At 34.2% G+C, this 22,237-nt stretch overlaps 3 protein-coding genes across 4 annotated transcripts in view; 1 reads left to right on the forward strand and 2 right to left on the reverse strand.

Annotated features, from left to right (window-relative positions):
* Positions 1 to 813: 813 nt before the first annotated feature.
* Positions 814 to 10,678, forward strand: clic2 (chloride intracellular channel 2). Its single transcript, XM_056472332.1, is given in 7 exon segments — positions 814 to 1,118; positions 5,432 to 5,541; positions 5,945 to 6,070; positions 8,000 to 8,076; positions 8,079 to 8,099; positions 9,460 to 9,629; positions 9,998 to 10,678. Coding segments are annotated over 7 exon segments (717 nt in total). The 5' UTR covers positions 814 to 1,064; the 3' UTR covers positions 10,157 to 10,678.
* urp1 (urotensin-related peptide 1) lies at positions 10,629 to 13,323 on the reverse strand. The gene is made up of 5 exons (XM_056472333.1): positions 13,196 to 13,323; positions 12,204 to 12,305; positions 12,052 to 12,092; positions 11,859 to 11,964; positions 10,629 to 10,900 (listed from the first exon to the last, which is right to left on the reverse strand). Exons 1-5 carry the CDS (start codon positions 13,296 to 13,298, stop codon positions 10,869 to 10,871), a joined length of 384 nt encoding a protein of 127 aa, XP_056328308.1. The 5' UTR covers positions 13,299 to 13,323; the 3' UTR covers positions 10,629 to 10,868.
* A 3,118-nt stretch (positions 13,324 to 16,441) lies between these two features.
* Positions 16,442 to 22,237, reverse strand: part of slc24a6a (solute carrier family 24 member 6a) — a 36,865-nt gene continuing 31,069 nt past the window's right edge. For both annotated transcript variants that reach the window (XM_056472625.1, XM_056472624.1), the window contains exons 13-17: positions 20,456 to 20,622; positions 20,257 to 20,371; positions 20,049 to 20,161; positions 19,301 to 19,366; positions 16,442 to 19,212 (exon numbers count right to left, since the gene is read on the reverse strand). In XM_056472625.1, the coding sequence (XP_056328600.1) occupies positions 19,102 to 19,212; positions 19,301 to 19,366; positions 20,049 to 20,161; positions 20,257 to 20,371; positions 20,456 to 20,622 (572 nt within the window). In that variant the 3' untranslated portion in view covers positions 16,442 to 19,101. The remainder of the gene's footprint in view (positions 19,213 to 19,300; positions 19,367 to 20,048; positions 20,162 to 20,256; positions 20,372 to 20,455; positions 20,623 to 22,237) is intronic.

Consider the following 22,237-nt stretch of genomic DNA (forward strand, 5'->3'; position numbering starts at 1 on the left):
TACCTGATTTTACCAAGTGGATGTTCCTGGATTAACATCTATGTTGATCGTAGAAAAATATTCTAATCAGCCAATCAGAATTAAGGAATTTGTTTACCGTTTATGTCAAGTTAAGGCTTATGGTTAGGTTAGTTATGGTTGGGTTTAGGGGTAGGGAATAGGTATGGATTAAATTTTCCAACAAAATCTATGTATCAGGATCAACATAGATGTTAATCCAGGATTGCATCATACAGCAAAATCATGACGTGCACATCAGCTTCCATACTAACTATGAATAAGTAGCATAAATTATATATAACTATAAAAGAAAGCATTTGATAGTTGAAATACTATGTGAATCATTTGCTTTATTGTATAACACATTGGATTTACTTTCTGCCTCAAAACAAAAGCCATTCTAGATTGTTTTTGGAACGTTTAAACACTGGTTACTGGAACTTACAAAAATTCCAGAGAAGCAGATAACATTAAAAAACAGCATGAGTCAGATGACCACCAGAGACGAAAAGAAAAAAAAAAACACTGAAGTTTTGTAACACAGAGAAGAGAAAGCGCTGCTGTTCTGTGGTGGGACAAGTGAAAGCAGTTAAAAAACTGTCTTTAAACTGAAAGTTAAAGTGGATCAGATGGTTTATAGTAAATGACAGTGCTGAAAAGGACACATTGTGATTGAATGTATAGGAGGGCGAAGCATTATTAGTCCGTATGAATGGAATGTGGCCCCTGCTTAATGTCTGCTATAACACTGTGACGTTTCTCCTGAGAGTAAGTACAGTAAGTGTGGATAAAATGAAAAGCTATTTTTTGCTCTCTCTGTCACAGGCTGGAAGTGCAGTTATATAGTTGGGGTGACGCCCAACCGCTCCAGCTTCCCTCCTCCCTACTTTTAAAGTCTGTATAGCTGGAGGCAGTCCTCAGAGTCTGGACAACATTCATCTCACTTGCACTCATTACAACGCTTTACTAAGCTTTTGAGGATCTTCTGGTTGGACTGGGGAATATTTTTCACGTAGGTCTGGACTAACAGAAGAGTGACGGAAGATTATTTTCCTGCTGGAAAAATGGCACTCAGACCAGACTCGGATAAAGAACCACGAATTGAGCTCTTCATAAAGGTCTGTTGTTTAACTTTTACAACTTTGAGTTGGTCAGATATTATTATATAACTATAACTATTCCAAGAAACAACTAGCATTATGAGACTTTTTTTGCAGTGTGTTAAAGTAAAATATTCTTTAATAAAAATGTAATATGTAATAAAAATATGTAATACTTTCAACAATAAAAAATGCAATCTAAAAACATCAATTAAACTAATTTAATAATAATAATGATAATACTAATAAACTTTATATTTAAAATAATTATAATAAAAAAAATAAAACATGACTCTTGTGGTTAAGGGATGTGTCTTCTAAATGTCTATGTTGGACATTTGTATCACTTGTTTTCATTGGAAATTGTATGTCCCCTGTTTTCATGTCTTATTTGTGTTTGAGCTTTTATCTATCTCTATTTTTGACGATGTTTTAAAACACTTTGGTCAGTTTTGTGGCTGTTTTAAACATCTTAAATAAATAAACTTGAAAAATAATAAACTTGAACAGAAACTGTTAACAATTTTTTGTAAATTACACAGTATTTATCTGTAATATGAACTGAATTTTACCTTAGGACAGTTATGCAGTATGTTACTGTATTTTAGTTGCATTGTGAAAATTGCTGTATATATTACAGTAAATATATGTAATACTGTAAATACATATCCAGAAAGATAAGTGGTGCTGTAAATGTAAATACAGTATTTATGCTGTAATTGAATTACAGTAAGTTACTGGCAGACTGCTGCACTACAGCTACACAGTTAACAATTTTTGTAAATTACACAGTATATATCTGTGATCTGAACTGAATTTTACAGTAGGACAGTAATGCAGTATGTTACTGTCTTTGTATAAAATTGTTGTATATATTACAGTAAATATATGTAACACTGTAAACATATAGAGCAAGATAAATGGTGTTGTAAATGTAAATAATGTAATTGAATTACAGTAAGTTACTGGCAAACTGCTGCAGATAAATTACTGTAGATTCTACAGGAAATCCTTAACAGTGTATCATAATCCTCTTGTTGCAATAGTGATATTAAACTTGATAGATTTTTTTCTCTAGTTTTTGATGTTATTTATTTACATCTTGACGATAACATTCAATTGAATGTGTCAGCATAACTTATTTCTGAAAAATAAATTTTATTCTACTACCATTACTAAATGTTGTGACTAGATGAGCTGGTGGTCAGAGCAGACTTCTGAATTGCACACTATGTAGAAACCATGAACCACGATCAGCCAGTGCTAGAGGTGGTCTACATTTTGACAGCATGAATCAGTGGTTGGTGTAGGTGTCAGTCAACATATGCAGTACTTATAGTTGATATGTAACTGCTCACTCCTGCCTTCCTCTTTATCAGAACACACATACAGGCTAGGATCATCTTATCAGCATACACGCACACACTGACAGCTCTGGGTGTCTTCGTCACTCCTGTAAACATTCTTACGTTAGCTATTCAGAATTAGCATGACGTTACCAATGTAGACCTTTTTCAGTAGACCTATAGTTCAAGAGTAGGATACAGATGAGTGATCTTTACCTCATCAAAGCTTTGGCGATGGTCAGTATTTATTGCTAAAGTTATTTATATCGGAGCTGTTTAGAAAAAAATGCATTATGGGTGGTGGAGGTATTGTTCAGATCTGTTATCTCCTTCTTCTAGACAATTCCTGCATTTCCTCTCTTTGGATCAAGCTCTTGAATAATTGTCCAAACATCCACGCCCAAACATCACATGGCCTATTTATGTCCCATTCTTTTTTTTTTTTTGAAGGGAGGGACACACTTAGTTAAAAATAAAAGCCATCTATCAGCATGAATGATAATAATAATGGACCCGCAGTGCTGTTAAAATACCTGGATTGCACTTTATTTTACAGCGACGTCTCCTCCATGTGATGTCTTACAAAAAATATTACAGTCAAATTATTAGCCCTCCTGTGAACTTTTTTATTCTTCAAATATTGATGATGTTTAACAGAGCACGGAATCTTTCACAGTATTTCCTATAATATTTTTTCTTCTGGAGAAAGTCCTATTTGTTTTATTTTGGCTGGAATAAAAGCAATTTAAATTTGTTTTGAACTATTTTAAGGTCAATATTATTAGCCCTCCTAGGCAATATTTTTTTGATTGTCTACAGAACAAACCATGGTTGTACTATGACTTGCCTAATACCCTAAGTTGCCTAGTTAACTTAGTTAAGCCTTTAAATGTCATTTTAAGCTCAATACTAGTATCTTGAAAAATATTCTGTCAATTATAATGTGCTGTCATCGAGGCAAAGATAAAAGAAATCAGTTATTAAAACTATCATGTTTAGAAATGTGTATTTCCGTTAAACAGAAATTGCGGGGAAAAATATACAGGCTGGCTAATAATTCAGGAGGGCAAATAATTCTGACTTCAACTGTATATTAAATTAAATTAAAAATAAAATTCAAAAAGTTCTGATTATGTATTTAACAGGTCTACTTCATATAAAAACAAACTTATGTTCATTTTCCAAACAGAAACACAATTACAAAATTCCTTTCAATATATTAGGCGAAGACTGGGTTCCAAATAATCTATGGAGTCCAGACTATGTAAAACTGGCCAATTTTTTTGTGCACCACATAAGATCCTAAAGATGAATTTTTACGTGTTTTAAAACATTTTTAAATGATGAATTGCATTAAGCTGTGTTAAGAGGTTAAATAAAACCTTATATAAAAAGAATTGACCCAGGCTTCGTCAAAAATATTAAGCAGCACAGCTGTTTTCAACATTGATAATATTACGAAATATTTCTTGAACACTGAATGAGCATTTTGAAATGACTTTAAATTGTGATATTACAATATTACTTTTTACCATATTAATCGATAAGCAGCATTGATAACAAATTTTAAAAACATTAATTTAGTTTACTATCAGTAAACTGAAAATGCAAACTCCATTTTGAATCATCTTAAGCAACATTAGCAATACTAACTAGCCATTTCAAAATATTATATTGATACTTCCTGAAAATATACATTAGCAAATAAGTTAAATATTGAAGCATACTGAATATATTGAATATACAGTCCTTTCTACAGGATTTTGATTAAAGGGTTTGCTATTAGTTCCTTTAAAAATAGACTCAGACAGCACTCAAAATTGTAAAGCTTTAACATTTTTCAAGTAGTCACCTGATTGGATTCTACAGTAGTTATTACAGTATGTAAGATGTGTGTGTGCTGCGTGTTCTTTAACAGTCTGCCTAGAGACAAAGATGTAAAGCCTCAAAACCAGTCATTTTGAAACTGTTACAAGGGTGAATTAATACATAGTTTTCCAAATTATGTGAAGTTTTATGGCATAGACATGTCCAATACCAGTCTGTTACTGTACAGTTGGACAAATATGATACATTTTCAACTGTGATTGGTTATTTTACTTGATAGTCAGATGGGCTCGGAGCGGTCCTTGGCCAATAAAATTTCAGACCATCTGCCATTGTTTACTCATCCTCATGTCATCAGCTTTCTTTCTTCTCCAAGACACACAAAAAATATATCTTACTGAACACAGAGCTTTAAACTGCTAAACAATTTAACAAAAATGATCCAAAAGGTTTTTTTTTTTTGTGGCTGTGTTACAACACAAGGACCATTTTTGGTTCCTCAAAAAAAAAAACTTTCAATGAACAGAATACGGGCGACACCGTTGTTCAGTGGTTAGCACTGTGGCCTCGAAGCAAGAAGGTAGCTGGTTCTCGGTTGAGTCTCGGCTGGGTCAGTTGGCATTTCTGTGTGGAGTTTGCATGTTCTCCCCATGTTTGAGTGGGATTTCCTCAAGGTGCTCTGGTTTCCTCCACAGTCCAAAGACATGGGCTATAGGTGAATTGAATAAACTAAATTGGCTGTAGTGTATATGTGTGAATGTGAGAATGTATGGATAATTTCCAGTACTGGGTTGCAGCTGGAAGGGCATCTACTGTTTAAAACATATGCTGGATAAGTTGGCGGTTCATTCTGCTGTGGCGACCCCTGATGAATAAAGGGACTAAGGCGAAGGAAAATAAATGAAGAAGTTGGAGAAGTGGAGAAATGGAGAAGTTCTTTGGATGTTTATGGTTCTTCATGGAATAATTTATTTTTAAGTGTGACGAAATCTTTGAAATTCCCCAGAAGAAAATGAACAAAATAAAGGGAAGTTAATGATAACAGAATTCATTTTGGGCTTATTGATCCTTTAAAGTCAGAGAAATGAAAGAAAAATAAGGATGATGGTAATAATTAACACTACTAAACATTAATTTCTTGCTTTTTTTTGTCTCAAGGCGGGTCATGATGGAGAAAATGTGGGGAATTGTCCCTTCTGCCAGAGACTCTTCATGGTTCTTTGGCTGAAAGGAGTCAAATTCACAGTCACCACCGTGGATATGAGGAAGTAAGTGTCACCACGAGCTTTACTATCACTAAAACAGACACTCGCAGCCTTCATGATGATAAAGCAATCAAGTGGAATGAATGGAATTCATTAGGCAAATAGTGTAATTCAGAGCTAGATTTGATAACATTGAGGGCGGTCAAAGTACAATCGACATACTAAACAGGATGAAGGGAGTGTGAACATTCCCACTGCATAGTTCCCATGTTAATTCTCTGTTTTTCCCATTTAGCAGCTGAACACTCCCATATCCGTGTGCTAAATTACATTGATAGTGTCTTAAAGCAGCATTAATCACTTTAGGTTTCATTCAAAGACTCTGCATACACAAGGCTTGATGTTGACCTTGTCCGCACCCTGTGGTTTACGCTCCCTCTGTTGTGCTCCACCCTGTGTTGTTTAGGAAGCCAGATGAGCTGAAGGATTTAGCTCCAGGTACCAATCCTCCTTTCCTACTGTACAATGGCACACTAAAGACTGACTTCATTAAGATCGAAGAGTTCCTGGAGACCACTCTCGCCCCTCCACGGTATTATGCATGTCTATTTGCTCATATAATGCTATATCAAACACAACCTATTCTCATGACAAAGAAACAAAGAAAGGAAGAAACATTACGATATGCTATAGACGAATTACCAACCTATGTCACACATGACGTCACACGGGTTCCCAGTTGAAAAAAGAGACCGGTGGCAATAGGAAAAATGTTTGTGTTGTGCAGTAGGATGCCAAATTCGAAACACCTAACATTTACCGTACACCACACTGCTTTTAATGCCAACCGCAGACGTCTTTTGCTAAAAGAGAGCTGAATGAAGAGACGACCTAATTAAAAATGCTTGACTCTGCAGTTCTCATGTTATATCAGGTAAGTTCACGCTACGCTGAATCATACACGTTACCCATTTTTGATTGCAGCAATGATTTCAGCAAAAACAGTTACATATGGTTAATTAAACTTCGGACACTGAATGATAAGAGTGAAACGTGAAAGTGTAAGTTTATAAGGTAAAGTTGGTTTTATATTCAAACATTTATTCAGTGACAACTTGTGACACACTCACTATACTGTTTACCACGGCACTTTGAATATTCGGTCTGAAATAACCTGCAAGTGTGACTAGAAAACAACATTAACACTGTTTGTTTGACTGTGAACAATGTTGTAGATAGTCATTGTCTGCTAATATGATTTTGCTATTTAGAGTTTGCAAATAATATTTTTATGAATGTTTAAGGAGAAAGTCCAAATGTGTGAATATAAAACCAACGTTACCTTTATGTGTAAGTTCACATACCCTGCTGTACAGGTGTAGTTCGCTATCAGAATGCAGTAGTTTTGCTTGTTGATTATTACCCAGGCCTTGTATAGCTCCGTCTTTTTTTTCTTTTTTTTCAGAGTTTGCTTTATTTATTTATTTATTTATTTTTGAACATTTTCATATGAATTTTTTTTTGCAGATGTACCCAACAAATGATTCCAATGAATATAAAATTAGGAATTATTTTCAAATAGTCATCTTGTACAATTATTTTCATATCGCAGTATATATCGCTGAAAAACAAAACATTGCAATGTCAGTTTTTCCAATATATTCCTAGTTCAGATGTGGACAAAACCAACTGATGGGTAAAAAAATTAACTTACAGTTAACTAAATTGATAAAGTGGTTATGTTTGTCTATAGTAGACCAACATTTGGGTTGAACAACCCAGTGTTTTAGTATAGCAGTTTATACAGTTGAAGTCAAAAATTATTAGCCCTGCGTTTTTTTAATATTTCCCAAATGATGATTAACAGTGCAAAGAATATTATACAGTATTTCCTATAATATTTTTTCTCCTGGAGAATTCTTATTTGTTTTACCTTGGCTAGAATAAAAGCAGTTTTCATTTCTTGAAAAAACTTTTTAAGGTCAAAATTATTAGCCCCTTTAAGCTATATTTTTTCCAATTGTCTACAGGACAAACCCGTTATACAATACAGTTACTTACCTAATTACCCTAACTTGTCTAGTTAACCTCATTAACCTAGTTAAGCCTTTAGATTGCATTTTAGGCTAATAATAATATACAGTATCTAGTAAAATATTCTGTACTGTCAACTTGGCAAAGATAAAAGAAATGAGTTTTTAGAAATGAGTTATTAAAACTTATGTTTAGAAATGTGATGAAAAAAAATCTTTCTGTTAAACAGAAATTGGGGGAAATAAATATACAGGGGGGCTAATAATTCTGACATCAACTATATATATATATATATATATATATATATAACAGAATGTAATTTAGATTTTTGAAGAAAAGGTCTGTGGCCTGCAGTATATAACTTGGATGTTTTACAAAAAATCTTACTGTAAGTGTTTTTTTGCATTATTGTGTAAATGTTGTTGGATCTTCTGGGTATGTGATGGTTGGTTTTAAATAATTCTCTCTTTATTTCTTATCCTTTCAGCTATCCTCATCTCAGCCCTCGCTACAAAGAGTCCTTTGATGTTGGTGCTGACATTTTTGCCAAGTTTTCTGCCTTCATCAAAACAGCCCAAACAATGCTTGTGAGTTCAATTCAAAGTTAAAATCTGTATATAATTGTTAAAAACCTACATCTAATGTCTACTGCTTTCTGTTGGTTAATTCATCATTTGCGTGACACTAGGACAACAGAAAGGAACTGATCGTAATACGCTTTAGTCGATTGATTTTTTTATTCTTGCAAATAATTGCAAGAACTGGATTCAAAATTTAATAGTATCCATTGTATACAATTGTAAACAATTTCCTGTAGAATCTACAGTAACTTACTGTCAGATTGTTTTTTTCTATAAGAAATGTATTTATAGTATCGTATATCTTTACTGTACAATATAGTCATTTTCACAGTTCAACTTTACAATACAGTAATATACTGCAAAACTCTACTATCGTAACATACAGTACATATTACAGTTAAATACATACTGTGTTATTTACAGTGTACTAAATAGAATGCTCTAAAAAAATACGGGTTACAAAAAAAATTATAGACAAACTATTTATTTCCACATATAATCTCAACTAGAACCTTCTGTGAATTTGAAAGATTTCCTAGATGTTAAAGGTTCTTCATGGAATCAGTGATGCCAATAAATGTGTATGTGACAAACAAAGTACATCCAAATTCACATAAATGCAAGGGCAAAAATCTACTTCTGGTGAGATTCTGAAGTGCGCATGTGATGTACACTGTACTAATTGTGATAATGACAACTTTGTGATTAATTTCCATAGTTAAAATCTGGTTTACTCTGACCTGAAAAATCATATTATATGAAGATGTTTGTCCAATCGAAGTTTGTGTGACATATTAGCTGATCTAAAAGGACATTTACTTTAAATCTGCATGATAAGCATTTCACTGCGCATCACACCGTGTATGTGGCAATAAAATTTGAATTTTAAATTTTAATTTAATTTGATAGTAGCATTGCAGTGAAGTAGACTGAATGGCTTATTTTTAGTATGTGTTCTGTCAAGTTCAACGTTTGTGATTGCTGCTTTTTATACCTGAATATTCATGTACACTCAGACATTTAGGCCTAACAAATAACATTTATGCATTTCGATTGCATATAAAACTTCCATCCATTTGGATTACATACCTTTTATCATAATTGAACTAATAAACTTGTTGTGATCGATATTTGTTAGTTAATTGTTATGCGTATGGAGCTGCATCGATTTTGCCCCCCAATATTTAGTAAACCAATCTCTTAACCAACTTTTTTTGAGTGTGTGGCATCAACATTACTATAATGCATATGATGTGTGTGTGTGTATATATATATATATATATATATATATATATATATATATATATATATATATATATATATATATTAGCTCTTACATTTTATCCTCTATTAATTCATTCCTCAGTCCATGAAAAAGCCTTACTGAGGGAGTTTAAGCGCCTGGATGACTATCTGAACACTCCCCTCCAGGACGAGTTGGATCAAAACATCAGCGTCTCCAAAAGAAAGTTCCTTGATGGAAACCGCTTAACACTGGCAGACTGCAACTTATTACCAAAGCTGCACGTCATCAAGGTGATGCACCTGCTTCAGGCCTGCCATTTATTAAGCCTATTCAGTTTTGAACACACATTTACACTATTACCAATTTCCTGTAAGATCTAAAGTAACTTACAGGCAGCAGTGCACCAGAAACCTACTATAAATCAGTTACAGTAAAAATACTGTATTTACATTAGCAGCACCATTGATCTCACTATATATGTAATTACAGTATTGTATATACTTTATTTACTGTAAAATATAGTCATTTTCATAATACAATTTTAGAATACAGTAACATACTGAATAATTGTCCTACAATAAAATTTGGTTTATATAACAGTAAAATACAGTGAAAAATAGTTAACAGTGTATAATTTTCTTGTTATTCATTGTTTTAGGTTGCTGCCAGGAAATACTGCAATTTTGATATTCCAACTCAGTTCACTGGAGTGTGGCGTTATTTGCAGAGTGCGTATGAAAGAGAAGAGTTCAGCCAGACCTGTCCAGCTGATATTGAAATCGAGAAAGCCTATCTGAGTGTGGTCAAGAGGAACTGAATTTCAGATCAATGAGGAAACACAGGGAAAAAAATGTTAAATAATGTAAATAAGTTTATAGCCGTTTGCGTAGTTGTATTGGAAATCTATTACAGCAAACGCAAACGCAAACACAGCATTTGCTAATGAACTTTCTTTCTTGGTCCATTATATACTACAATATTTTTAAAGTGACTGTTACCTTTAAAAAGGCTTTATTCAGGTAGTTTTAGAGGTTGTAGGATCCTTCACAAATGTTCTTACATGCATATTATATGTAATTTTTTGTGCATAGTGTACAGTATACTGTATATGTATTTTATCTTCATTATAGGCCAATTTCGGTTATATGTATATCTAAAATGTCTGTTTTTTTTATCTGTTTCAAGAATGAGTAGAGAACACTGTGGAGACAAAAGGGTAGTTAAATCCTAATGGTTGTATTGTATGGAGGGGTATTGTAAAGGAGTCACGAATAAGAAAGAGACCGAACTGCTTTCTTTCAGATTTTACTTAGAAATAAAAATAATAACATACATGTTACCAGATCAGTTTTCATTTATGATTAAAAAATACATTCAGATTCTTGTTAGGTTACTTTATATAAAACAATATTCACAATGTAAAAGGGCAGCGGAATGGATTTGTATGGGGAAAACAAAAGCATATACTGTGGGTTTTGTAAATGAGGTTGTGTTAGGCTGGTCCACTGTCCATCTCTGTGGAAAAATTCCTAGTTTGTAACACAATATTTCCAAAAACAAGCTGTAAAGGAAAAGGCAAAATTTAGATTAATTAATACCCATCATGACATATAATCTAAGCTTTACAGTACATACAGCTCTGAGGGGGGACAAAATGAGAGACTTTACCCAGCACGCACAAGATGTCAACATGACATCAGATTGACGTTATACCCCAATGTTCTGGGGACTTAGCATTTTGTTTGGAAGTGAAAATCAGGTTGCTGTCAGAACCCAATGGCAGGCTGACTTACAATGTCCAACCAAAAATCAACCAAATATTAACGTCTATTGATGTCACAGCTTGACGCTGTGTGGACGGTGGATTTTGGCTGCCATACCTGACAAATAAGTGTCAGTATTTAATGTAAATATGACGTTGGTTTAAGATGTTGGCTCGAGTATGGATTTTGGTCACTTTCCAACACAACCTAAAATCAACCAAATATCAACATCTAATGATTTTACAAATTGACGTTGTGTAGACGTTACCACGATAAGGTCTATCAGACATTGGATTTTGGTTACCATACCTGACGAATAAATGTCAATATGATGTTGGCTCGACGATTTTGGTCACTTTCTAACCTAAAATCAACCAAATATCAACGTCATCTGATGTCGTTATTGGACATGAAAATAACGTTGTCCTTAGACGTTGGCTAGACATTGAGTTTTGGTCACCTGATGTCACGACCTGAATCTAACCTAATATTAACGTCTTGTGTGCCTGCTGGGTATTATCGTTACTTAATGTTTTTTAGAATTTTGATTGCACATTATCAATATAAAAAAAAAACACAACAAAACATGTACCTGGCAAATCCAGAGAACCAAGAAAATTTTTTTGAAGTGGTCTCTAAATGTTTTTCTTTCCATGTAATTGTAAATCTAGTCTCTCTTATTGCTTTTATTAAAAGACTAATTGATATATTTAGAATTTTCATAAAAACGTATACTTTAATTCTTTGGTGGCTTACCTCTCTTACTGTTTTTGGGCAAGCTTTGCTCAGATCGTAGATAACCTTGAGAACGCAGGTTATCAGCTGCAGCTAGTTTCAAAACCACTGCTTTTAAATCATCCACCTGAAGTGATACAGTAATTTATTATCAATTATTATCCATTTTAAATTATGTTAAAATAGGAAAGAAATTAAATGAGTAAAATCATACCATGTTATTTATTTTCTCTTGCTGCAAAGTCTCTTTTGCACCTAAAAGAGAGTTGAGAAACATGATTTGACTGAAGTTTATTTTTTAATTATATCCAACCTCATAACACATCAAATGTTATACTTTATAAGTATCCAAAAGTTATGTCTTACCTCTCTGTAGCAGGACAGGAAGCACAGTTTTAACGTCTCTTTGCTCTGTTAAATCATTACTTTGTCCGTCTTCAACCTCTGCTACCAGCTTCTGAATCAGTTCTGCAAAAAAGTCAGATTTTAATTTTGATAATTAAAAAAAGAGAGGAAGAAAATACAATACAATAAAAAAATACATGAAAATATACACTCTAAAATCAGATTTGTTTTAACACCACATTGGGTCAAATATGGACAAACCAAAAAGGTTTTAAAAAAAATAATAAACAAAAAAAGTTAAAAATAATTAGTTGAAACAGATTTTTTTTTAAGTGTAGATTCACTAGTTTGAATTTTCAATACTCGTCTTCTTGTCTGAGTTTCTTTCCTAAATAAGATATTTTAAAGAAGGTAAAAAACAGGTAGTCCTTGACTTCCATATTATTTTCTTTCCTATCATGGAAGTCATTGGCTAGCTTTTCGTCATTGTATTTTTAAAAAAATATCTTCTTTTGTGTTCAGCAGGAAAAAAGATAAATAAATAAAATGTTTGGAACCACTACTCACTTTTTACATTTTTTGGTGAAATGTCACTTTAAAAAAGCTGAATAGGATAGGTTTGGAAAAGGATTAAAATATCAGTTCATCACTGATCAAGTTCATTGAATGCTTCAAATACAGCTTTTCACAACTTCCTTTGTAACAACTATCCTGGAAGCAGTAGACGGGTCTTAAATTGTTCAAAATCTGTACAGTATGTAACACCTTTCTTCTGCTGAACTCAAAAGATATTTTGAAGAATGTATCTAACCAAACTGTTTTTGGTCCCCACTGCCACTCATTATGAGGCCAACAAATACTCTTAGTTGATACTGAATAAATGACATCAAAAATCAAATGCCATTGTACTGTTTTGCATGAACTACCCATTTAAGCACTGAGAAATCAACCCAAATTCTAATAAACATACAGTATTTAGCCTTAACAAAAAGGTAGCACAATGTTGCTCTTACCTTCCTGTTGTGGTAGAGCCGTGTCTGAATACAGAGGCAGCGCATGAGTTCTCCGTGCAGAACAAACCACAGCCAGAATGTAGAGCACCGCCAGAGACAACATGTTGAGAGGATCGTGGCTGACTTCAGTCTTCCGTACCCTCGTCCCGGCCACGATCTTCACTTTTATATCTTCTGAAACCATCTATCCTGAAGCGATCAATACCGCTCATGTCACCCCATCCCAGTCTTAATGGTTTTGACGTGATGGTTTTCTCGTCATAGACACAATTAAGGGTGCGCTGTCGATTCAGAAAGAGCCTATCTCTGCTTGCACAGAGTCCTAACAAATGTTTGCTCTTCACTATCCATTACTGACTGCTCCAGCACCTCAGATTCTTTACTTCTGACACCTCATGACGCATTTAGCAACATTTGAATTATTTTTCAAACTTAAAAGTGCTCAGACGTTTCATTTTTGGTTTAAATAGTCAATTTAATGTGTGTTTTAATTCATTTCTAAAAAAAAATAGAACAAGCACGGTTCCTTTTGGGGTTCATTTTGTTCTCAATTATATTAAAGGTACTGTCTATTTTAACAGTGTTTACACAAAGCAATTTATGAATACTCGAGAAGTACTTTTACGCAACATGATGACATCCGTCCTGGGACTATTGGCTTCTCTTTTGCTGTATTTGTCAAAGTGAAAGGTATATCATGCAGCACAAAGGATTGGTGGAAATTGAACAAACAAGTGTCAAGTTATGATGGATCATGTCATTCTGAAATTGCAGGTGGAAGTGTGAAATTGTACTAACATCTCTCATCTTCCACTGTCTTTGATAAAACAATGTGTCTAAAAACAGAATGAAACAAAACAAGAAGATAATAAAGAACATACTTCAATTTTGGAGAGATTGGAGCACAAATAGATTCACATTTTGTATTGGATAATATAGTCTGCTAAAAACACTCTCTAAAACAATGGCTCACTAAACATGTGTATGAACAAATTTATGTGTGAGATGTGCGTGCAGATGTTTTCATGAATAAATCATGATTCATCAAAACTTTCGTAGTAAAATGAATTCTAAAGATACAAAAAATTTCAAGAACTACTTACACATAGGTGTCATGGTGGCGCAGTGGGTAGCACGGTTGCCTCACAGCAAGAAGGTCGCTGGTTTGAGCCAGGCTGGGTCAGTTGGCATTTCTGTGTGGAGTTTGCATGTTCTTCCTGTGTTCGTTCAGGTTTCCTCTGTGTGCTCCGGTTTCCCCCACAGTTCAAAGGCATGCTATAGGTGAATTGGGTAAGCTAAATTGTCCGTAGAAGTGTATGTGTGTGAATGAGAGTGTATGGGTGTTTCCCAGTGTTGGGTTGTGGCTGGAAGGGTGTCTGCTGCGTAAAACATATGCTGGATAAGTTGACGGTTCAATCCACTGTGGCGAGCCCTTTTTTAATAAAGGGACTAAGCCAAAAGAAAATGAATGAACTTACAGTACACCACATGTATCCAATGATCATCAGTGTTTCCCCTATATTAGGGTGGCGACCCGCCCTCCCAAATATATACAGATGCGGTGCGACCTGTTTATACAGTCTACTGGTGCGACTTGCGTGAGTGATGGTCACTTTGTTGCAACTGCAGCCATTGTATTTCCAGTGTTTTGGGCTGATAGTGTCTCATCCAACCTTATGACCTCTCTCTGAAGCTCCATGAGTCTCCTGCAAATTCATACATCAATCATCATTTAAATCAAAATAAACCTAAAAATAATAAATATAAACCTTAAAAAACAACCTTTGTAGAATAGCACGTATGTATTATTTTATAAGACACTTCATAGATTGTATTGTAAATTAGAAATTTCTGTAGACCATTCTCTTCTCCAGTTAATAGTACTTAAATGTCTGTTCCAATAATAGACAGCATTAGGACAAGAGATTATCTCAGACTGAAATAGAGAGGGATATTTTCGTTATTTGGCTTTGTGGTAAATAGTAATAATCCCAGAGATTGCTCCAAAAATAATATCAAATTCTTTAGCAGTAATTGGATAATTGTTATAGGACAAAAATCCCTCATATTTATAAAGGCACTCCTCTGTTATTAAATAAATGTCCAACATAAATTATATTATTTTTGCCCAATTATCAAAGTAAATTGACTCATTTTGATCTATAAATATCTGTTGTGCCAAATTATAGTATTATGTGGGGGAAAGTTGTGCTTGTAGATTAAAGACCATGATAACACCCATTGTTTATGAAACGAAGATAATTTTGCAAGGAATTTTATCAGGATTATAATTACACACGAGCAAAAAATTCAAACCTTCTAATTTAGAGAAAAATTTATTTGGTATAAAATTCCACAACGAGGCAGGATGTTTAAGATGCGGATTAATCCAATTCATTTTTGAATGTATAATTAAGACTGACTGCTATATATAATAAAGACTGACTTAAGACTAGCAAAACTGATGAAATTAAGATGGCTAATTTCATAATTATTCAAAACTACAGACTTTCCAATATAGTGTTTTTTGTTTTTCTATAAAATTAGCTTCGTGATGTTAAAAACGCAAAACGACAGATAGCTTCCTGCTTCGTCACGTTCAATCATTAAAAATGGCTAATAGGCTAAATAATTAAATGAATAGTAAAAAATGACCAAAAATAACTTTTCAACGTTTCATCGTTTTACACTTCTATGGTAAAAAAGACAACTGTTAAATGTGTCGCTAAATCTTACCTCACAGCGAAGAGTCGCATCGCAATGTTTGTTTAGCGAACAATAAAGCTCCGTCTACTTTGATTTGATTGGACAGCTCAGTCAGTTTGATGAGCTCTGGGAGACCAACGAGGGAGTCGAATATAAACCATGATATAAACACGTAATTAAAAAAACACCCTAACAAACACAACGATATTAATGTAGCTTGCTTAAATTAAATGCTGGCCTTTTTAAAGTTTAAATAGATGACGCTTGCCTTAAGCGTATTCAAAGAAATATATAAAATACTGTTAAATATAGCCGCCGTGTGTATCGTCTTAACATGTAAACACAGTGTTACACAAATGTTAAATTCAAACATTGTTCCATAAATGTTGTTCTTCTTTAAAATGCGGTTCGCCGTGCCCATGATGCTTATAAATATACTTTTAGGAAGTCAGCATTTCTAGTAGACATTTTCAAAATGAAACTTTTACCCCCACATTGTATGGGGAAGAAAGAAAATGACTCAATAAAGTGACGATCTCGTGTATTGCACAGACCTTGTTTTATTGCACTCAACAACATACAAATATCTTTAAGAATATAGACAGAACTCTAACAAATGTAGAGACAATGAGCTGATCCAATGTGACTTTTAAAATGATAAAAAACCGGGAAGATGTTCAACCAACTTTTTACTCAGTCAGGCCATAACTTATATTATTTAGCCTAATATATATTTCATTCATCAGTTTAACAAACACAATTTTTCTTTTAGCACGAGTGATAAGATGAAAATCTTCTGGACGTTTCCAAAAATAAGTTTAATAATATACTTTTTATCCATTAGTTTAAAAGAACCGCAAAACCTTAAACAAGACATTTTTTGACAAATGATGACGGGAGCTTTTAATACTAAAAATGAAATATACAGGCAAAACTAAAACATAAGCATGCTTAATTAAATGTCACTAATAACTTTAATGATAAATAACAACAATTAAAACACTGCTGTATCAAACTTAACCAACCCATTTTAGCTAAAAATATTGGAAGCCTTTCATTATGAATATATCTTATATTAATTATCATAATCTTATGTCACATAGACCAGTGTTTCTCAACCATATTCCTGGACGCCCACCAACACTGCATGTTTTGGATGTCTCCTTTCTCTGTCACACCCATTACAGGTCTTTCAGTCTCTGATAATTAGCTGATGATGAAAATCAGGTGTGTTTGGTTAAGGAGACACGGAAAATGTGCAGATCTGGTGGTCCTCGAGGACATGGTTGAGAAACACTGACATAGACAGTAAGCAATAAATAATAATAATAATAATAAACAAATTTTCCAATTGGATCTTTTATATATTTGGTGCAAAGACCAATTTAGGTCTGTTACTCAATGTCATTCATACACACCCCAGTGTGAAACTTTTATTCAATAAACTATAAGGGCCTGTGTATAAAGGTCACACATTGTTCTATATTTAATTGATTGTTACGTTCTCATCGTCATAGATCATTGTGTTGCAGTGGTGAACAAAAATAACTGTTGTATTACGACATATCAAAATGTGCAACAGACATCTCTAAGTGGCACTTTATAAAAAAGCATGTACGTTTGGTACAGTATGTAAATACCAAAGACGGGGATGTTTTTGGTTAATCAGTAATACTACAACAACTGTATACCAGAATATTTTCAACACAAAAGTGAACAGACTGTTCTTAAATATACTGAAACAGGAAAATCCTCAAATCCACAGACCTAAAGTCCAAAATAAATAAGGCAAAGTAATGCAATAAATCGAGTGTGTCTCTGTTATAGGAATTAATCCAACTCTTCTGTTAATAATACTTTTCCAGTATCATATTTTTTTTCTTCGCAACATGCTTGATTGTGACTTTAAGACTTCGGAATACAAATATGCAAAAGCGAGGTTAGAGGAAGTGTCCTGTGTGCTGTAAACATTGAATTCTGCTTTTATAAATTCATCACATCTTGTAATCGAAATCCAGTTTTGTTTTTAGTTGAAGTACAAATGTTTCAGAGGTACAGTATGAAGTACAGTCTCCTTGAGTTTGTCAGAACTGTTTAACAGGCGATTGGCTGAAAGATGTGTGTAGGAATAGTGCACCCAAACATGAAAATGTTTTACTCACCCCAGGCCATTCAAAGAGTACTTTTTACTGTTCCTAGTGCAAGTGAGTGGGGCTCAATTTAAACAATTTTTGACTGTGTAAAATCCAAATTAAGGCAGCCTAAAAGTAATACACAAGCTCTTGTATGAGACTTTTGACGTGACGTACAGTTAAAGTCAGAATTATTAGCCCTCCTGGGATTTTTTATTTTTCAAATATTTCCCAAATGATGTTTAACAGAGCAAGAAATGTTTGACAGTATTTCCTATAATATTTTTTCGTCTGGAGAAAGTCATATTTGTTTTATTTCAGCTAGAATGAAAGCAGTTTTTATAAAAAAAAACATTTTAAGGTCAATATTATTAGCCCCTTAAGCTACATATATATTTTTTTGATAATCTACAGAACAAACCATCATTATACAATGATTTGCCTAATTACGATAACTTGCCTAGTTAACATAATTAACCTAGTTAAGCCTTTAAATGTCCCTTTAAGCTGAATACTAGTATCTTGAAAAATATCTAGTCAAATATTATTTACTGTCATCATGGAAAATATAAAGTAAATCAGTTATTAGAAATGAGTTATTCAAACTATTATGTTTAGAAATGTGTTGAAAAAAATCTTCTCTCCGTTAAGCAGAAATATACAGGGGGTCTAATATTTCTGTCTTCAACTGTACATTTGTCCTTTTTTCCTGAAAACTCCAAATTGTTTCTCTATAGAAGACACTTTTTGTTTGTCAGGGTTTTGTGGATTATTTTTAGACTGCCTAAATATAGATTATTGACAGTTAGAATTGGTTGAATGTTGCCACTCATGCATTAGATACATCTAAGATGCCCTCAGTGTGAGTAAATAATCTTTTCCTTTTTAGTGGCCTACTCCTTTAATCTACCAGAGCAGAGTAATAGTTCTCTATATGTAACGTTTACTACTCTGGCTTCAAACCATGGTTGAAATAACCGCTACTAATAAGGCAGTGACTGGGGGCTAAAATATGATTAACTAGGTCTAAATCTACCCTACAGCTAAGCTAAACATGGAAAGTGGGATCTAGAGTTTCTCAAAGCAGATGGAGCAGAGCAGGAAGATGGCATACAGGAACATGAGCCCGAGGCCTAACCTCCGGTCCAGCCTCCAGTGGTTCAGGTGCACGCTCAGTACCTGCGGAGAACACACAAATATGTTTTTTGACAAATATCACAATTTTGAGATTAGGAGAGACTTCTTACATTATGACTGATGAACTTACAGTGAGGAAAACAGAAGCAAGGAGGAGAATCACTGAGTACACCAGTCCCTTACTGTTAATGGAGACCTGGAGGAAGATCAAGAGAAAAAGCTGCATGAATTCAAATATTGATGTAGACTTTGGGTTTTTGTACACATCTGATTAAAATAAATAATTACATTAAAATAAACTAAATGATCATATGAGGTGATAATTAAAATTGTAAAATTAGACTTTAGTGACTGAAAATAACAGATTAAATCTGATCTAAAGCTAAAATAAAAATAAAGTAAACTTAAGATTTTAAATGAATAATCATTCATTCATTCATTTTCTTTTCGGCTTAGTCCCTTTATTAATCTGGGGTCACCACAGCGGAATGAACCGCCAATTTATCCAGCATATGTTTTATGCAGTGGATACCATTTCAGCTGCAACCCATCACTGGGAAACATCCATACACACTCGTTTACACACATACACTTCAATTTAGCTTACCCAATTTACCTAAACCACATATCTTTGGAGCTGGAGCACCCGGAAGAAAACCCAAGCGAACACGGGGAGAACATGCAAACTCCACTGCTGTGAGGCGATCGTGCTACCCACTGCGCCACTGCATTGCCATATATATATATATATATATATATATATACATTTTTAAGGGGGGGGGGGGGGGGGGGGGGGGGGGGGGGGGTTGATCCACAATCGTTAGAGAAAAAAAAAATATCTCAGTAACCACATAGACACAAATGTGACTCAAACTCACAGTTGAGCCATAATCAACCACTAGAGTGCGCAAAGCCCATGGAAAACCAAGACCCAGCAGAATGTCAAAGATGTTGCTGCCAATAGAGTTGGACACCGCCATGTCTCCCATTCCTGCAGAACCACACACAGACACCTATTCATTCAATCGCTCATCAATACAGCTGAATAAATGGTCAAGAGAAGGAAGAAAAGGGTCATCTTAAGACCTTGACGGGCCACAATGAGACTAGCCATGCAGTCTGGGACACTGGTGCCTGCTGCTAGAAATGTAATACCCATAATAACATCTGGAATGTCCAGTGTAAAACTGATAATGGTGACCTGCAATACAAAATATGCACTTTTTTCATATCATATTATTAATTTTATAAACAAATGTTTGAAAAACAGATGAGCAGATCTCACCATCCACACCATGAGGTAGGAGAACACGGCAATCCAGAGTGTTGAGGCCACAAAGGTAACCATGAACCAGCGCTCCCAACGGGGCAAAACACAGTTCGGGACAGTGTAGTACAGCAGGCAGCCTAAAGGCCATGAGAACATCCATTTCGCTTGCTCCCAGCGCCCCTCTGTGGATAAAAAAACACTTCAAATCATTACTTGATTTCATACTTTGCTCCACCTACAGGACAATAGGAGTATCAAATACAAATGACCCCAATGGGACAGTTTATTTAGACCAGTGTTTCCCAACTCCAGGAGGCACACCAACAGTACATATTTTGGATGTCTCCTTTATTAATCTGACCCATTAACTTAAGGATTTGGAGTCTCTTCTTATGTTCTGATGATTTGATTCAGGTGTGTTTGATTAGTTAGAGGCTGAAAATGTGTGCTGTTGGTGTGCCTTCAGGAACAGGGTTGGGAAACACTGATATAGACAATGTTAGCTAAATTTTAAAATATTAAATGTGCACTTAGAAATATTTGAAAAACCCTTTTGATCACAGTGTCGGACCGAGTCCCAAGACACACTTTCAGACAATCAGCAGTAAGAGGCTTGTCTAGAAACCAATGCACAGATATAAAAAGGGGTGTGGTCCTGTTTTGTTATATGCATGCTTTCAGATTGTTAAAATTTGCTTAGTGCACCTTAAATGACCTCTCTTTATTTTCATTTCTTTAATTTAAATGTTTCAATAGTTCCCTTTGAGCTCCTTAAATAGCAATTTTCGCCCTTCCCGTTATCTGCATTAAGACGTTCAATTGTTCAGCAGTGATTGCATTCATTCGATTGCAAGTCGCATCAGCCTAGAGAGATCTGAGAGCTCTCATCACTCTTCTGTAATCATAACACTAGCGCACCGATCTAAAATGCATGGCCCCATTATCTAGAAATGGCTCTTAGACTAATGGATTATGGTCCTTAAGGAGCTGAAAATGAGGGCTATTCTTCTAATCAGGATGTGGGAAAAAGAAATGACAGACAGATGAAGCACATTAAACTCCATGTGTTGTGCTGTTGTTCTGAATATTCTGAATAATGGTTTAATACAATATTTGGTCTCATTTATAAACATCCACCGGGGTCTTTATGTACCCTGTGATTGGATTTGTTTACGAATCAGGGAGTCGTAATCAAATTCTAAAACGATTCTGAATGAATCTAATTCTAACAGCACAGAGTAGCTTAGGATCCTACAAAATAACCTGCTTTATTTACACTCGATGGCCACTTTATTAGGTACACCTTTACAACTGCTCATTATAGAAATGGATCATCCCAAAATAAATAATCTGTCATCATTTGCTCACCCTCCACTTGTTTCAAACCTGTTTCTTTCTTTTTCTGAACCAAAAGAAGATTTTTTGAAGAATGTTGTAAATTGGTAGCCACTGACTTCCACAGCTTTTTTTCTACTATTGATATAAATGGTTTCTAACATTTTTCAATATATCTTCTTTTGTGTACAATAAAAAAATAAATAAACATGTAGGTTTGGAATCACTTAAGGGTGAGTAAATGGTGATCACATGCAAACAATTAGATACCAAGCAGTGTTGGGGAAGCTACTCTGAAACTAACTCATTAGGAAACAATAGAAAAAGTAAATAGCTACACTACAAGTTACCTCCCAAATTTAGCTACTGTAGCTATATTGAAGTTTTTCACAAAAGTGTACAGTGCTCAGCATAAATGAGTATACCCTCTTTTGAAAATGAATATTTTTATATATTTCTCAA

Source organism: Danio aesculapii, chromosome 14 (genome assembly GCF_903798145.1).
Source record: "Danio aesculapii chromosome 14, fDanAes4.1, whole genome shotgun sequence".
In the NCBI taxonomy this organism is placed as follows: Eukaryota; Metazoa; Chordata; class Actinopteri; order Cypriniformes; family Danionidae; genus Danio; species Danio aesculapii.

Coding starts and splice junctions, on each gene's coding strand:
- urp1 (XM_056472333.1), bottom strand. CDS start 13,298: ATGTTGTCTCTGGCGGTGCTCTACATTCTGGCTGTGGTTTGTTCTGCA. Junction 12,306..13,195: donor GGCTCTACCACAACAGGAAG/GTAAGAGCAACA, acceptor ACTTTTTTGCAG/AACTGATTCAGAAGCTGGTA. Junction 12,093..12,203: donor TCCTGTCCTGCTACAGAGAG/GTAAGACATAAC, acceptor ACTCTCTTTTAG/GTGCAAAAGAGACTTTGCAG.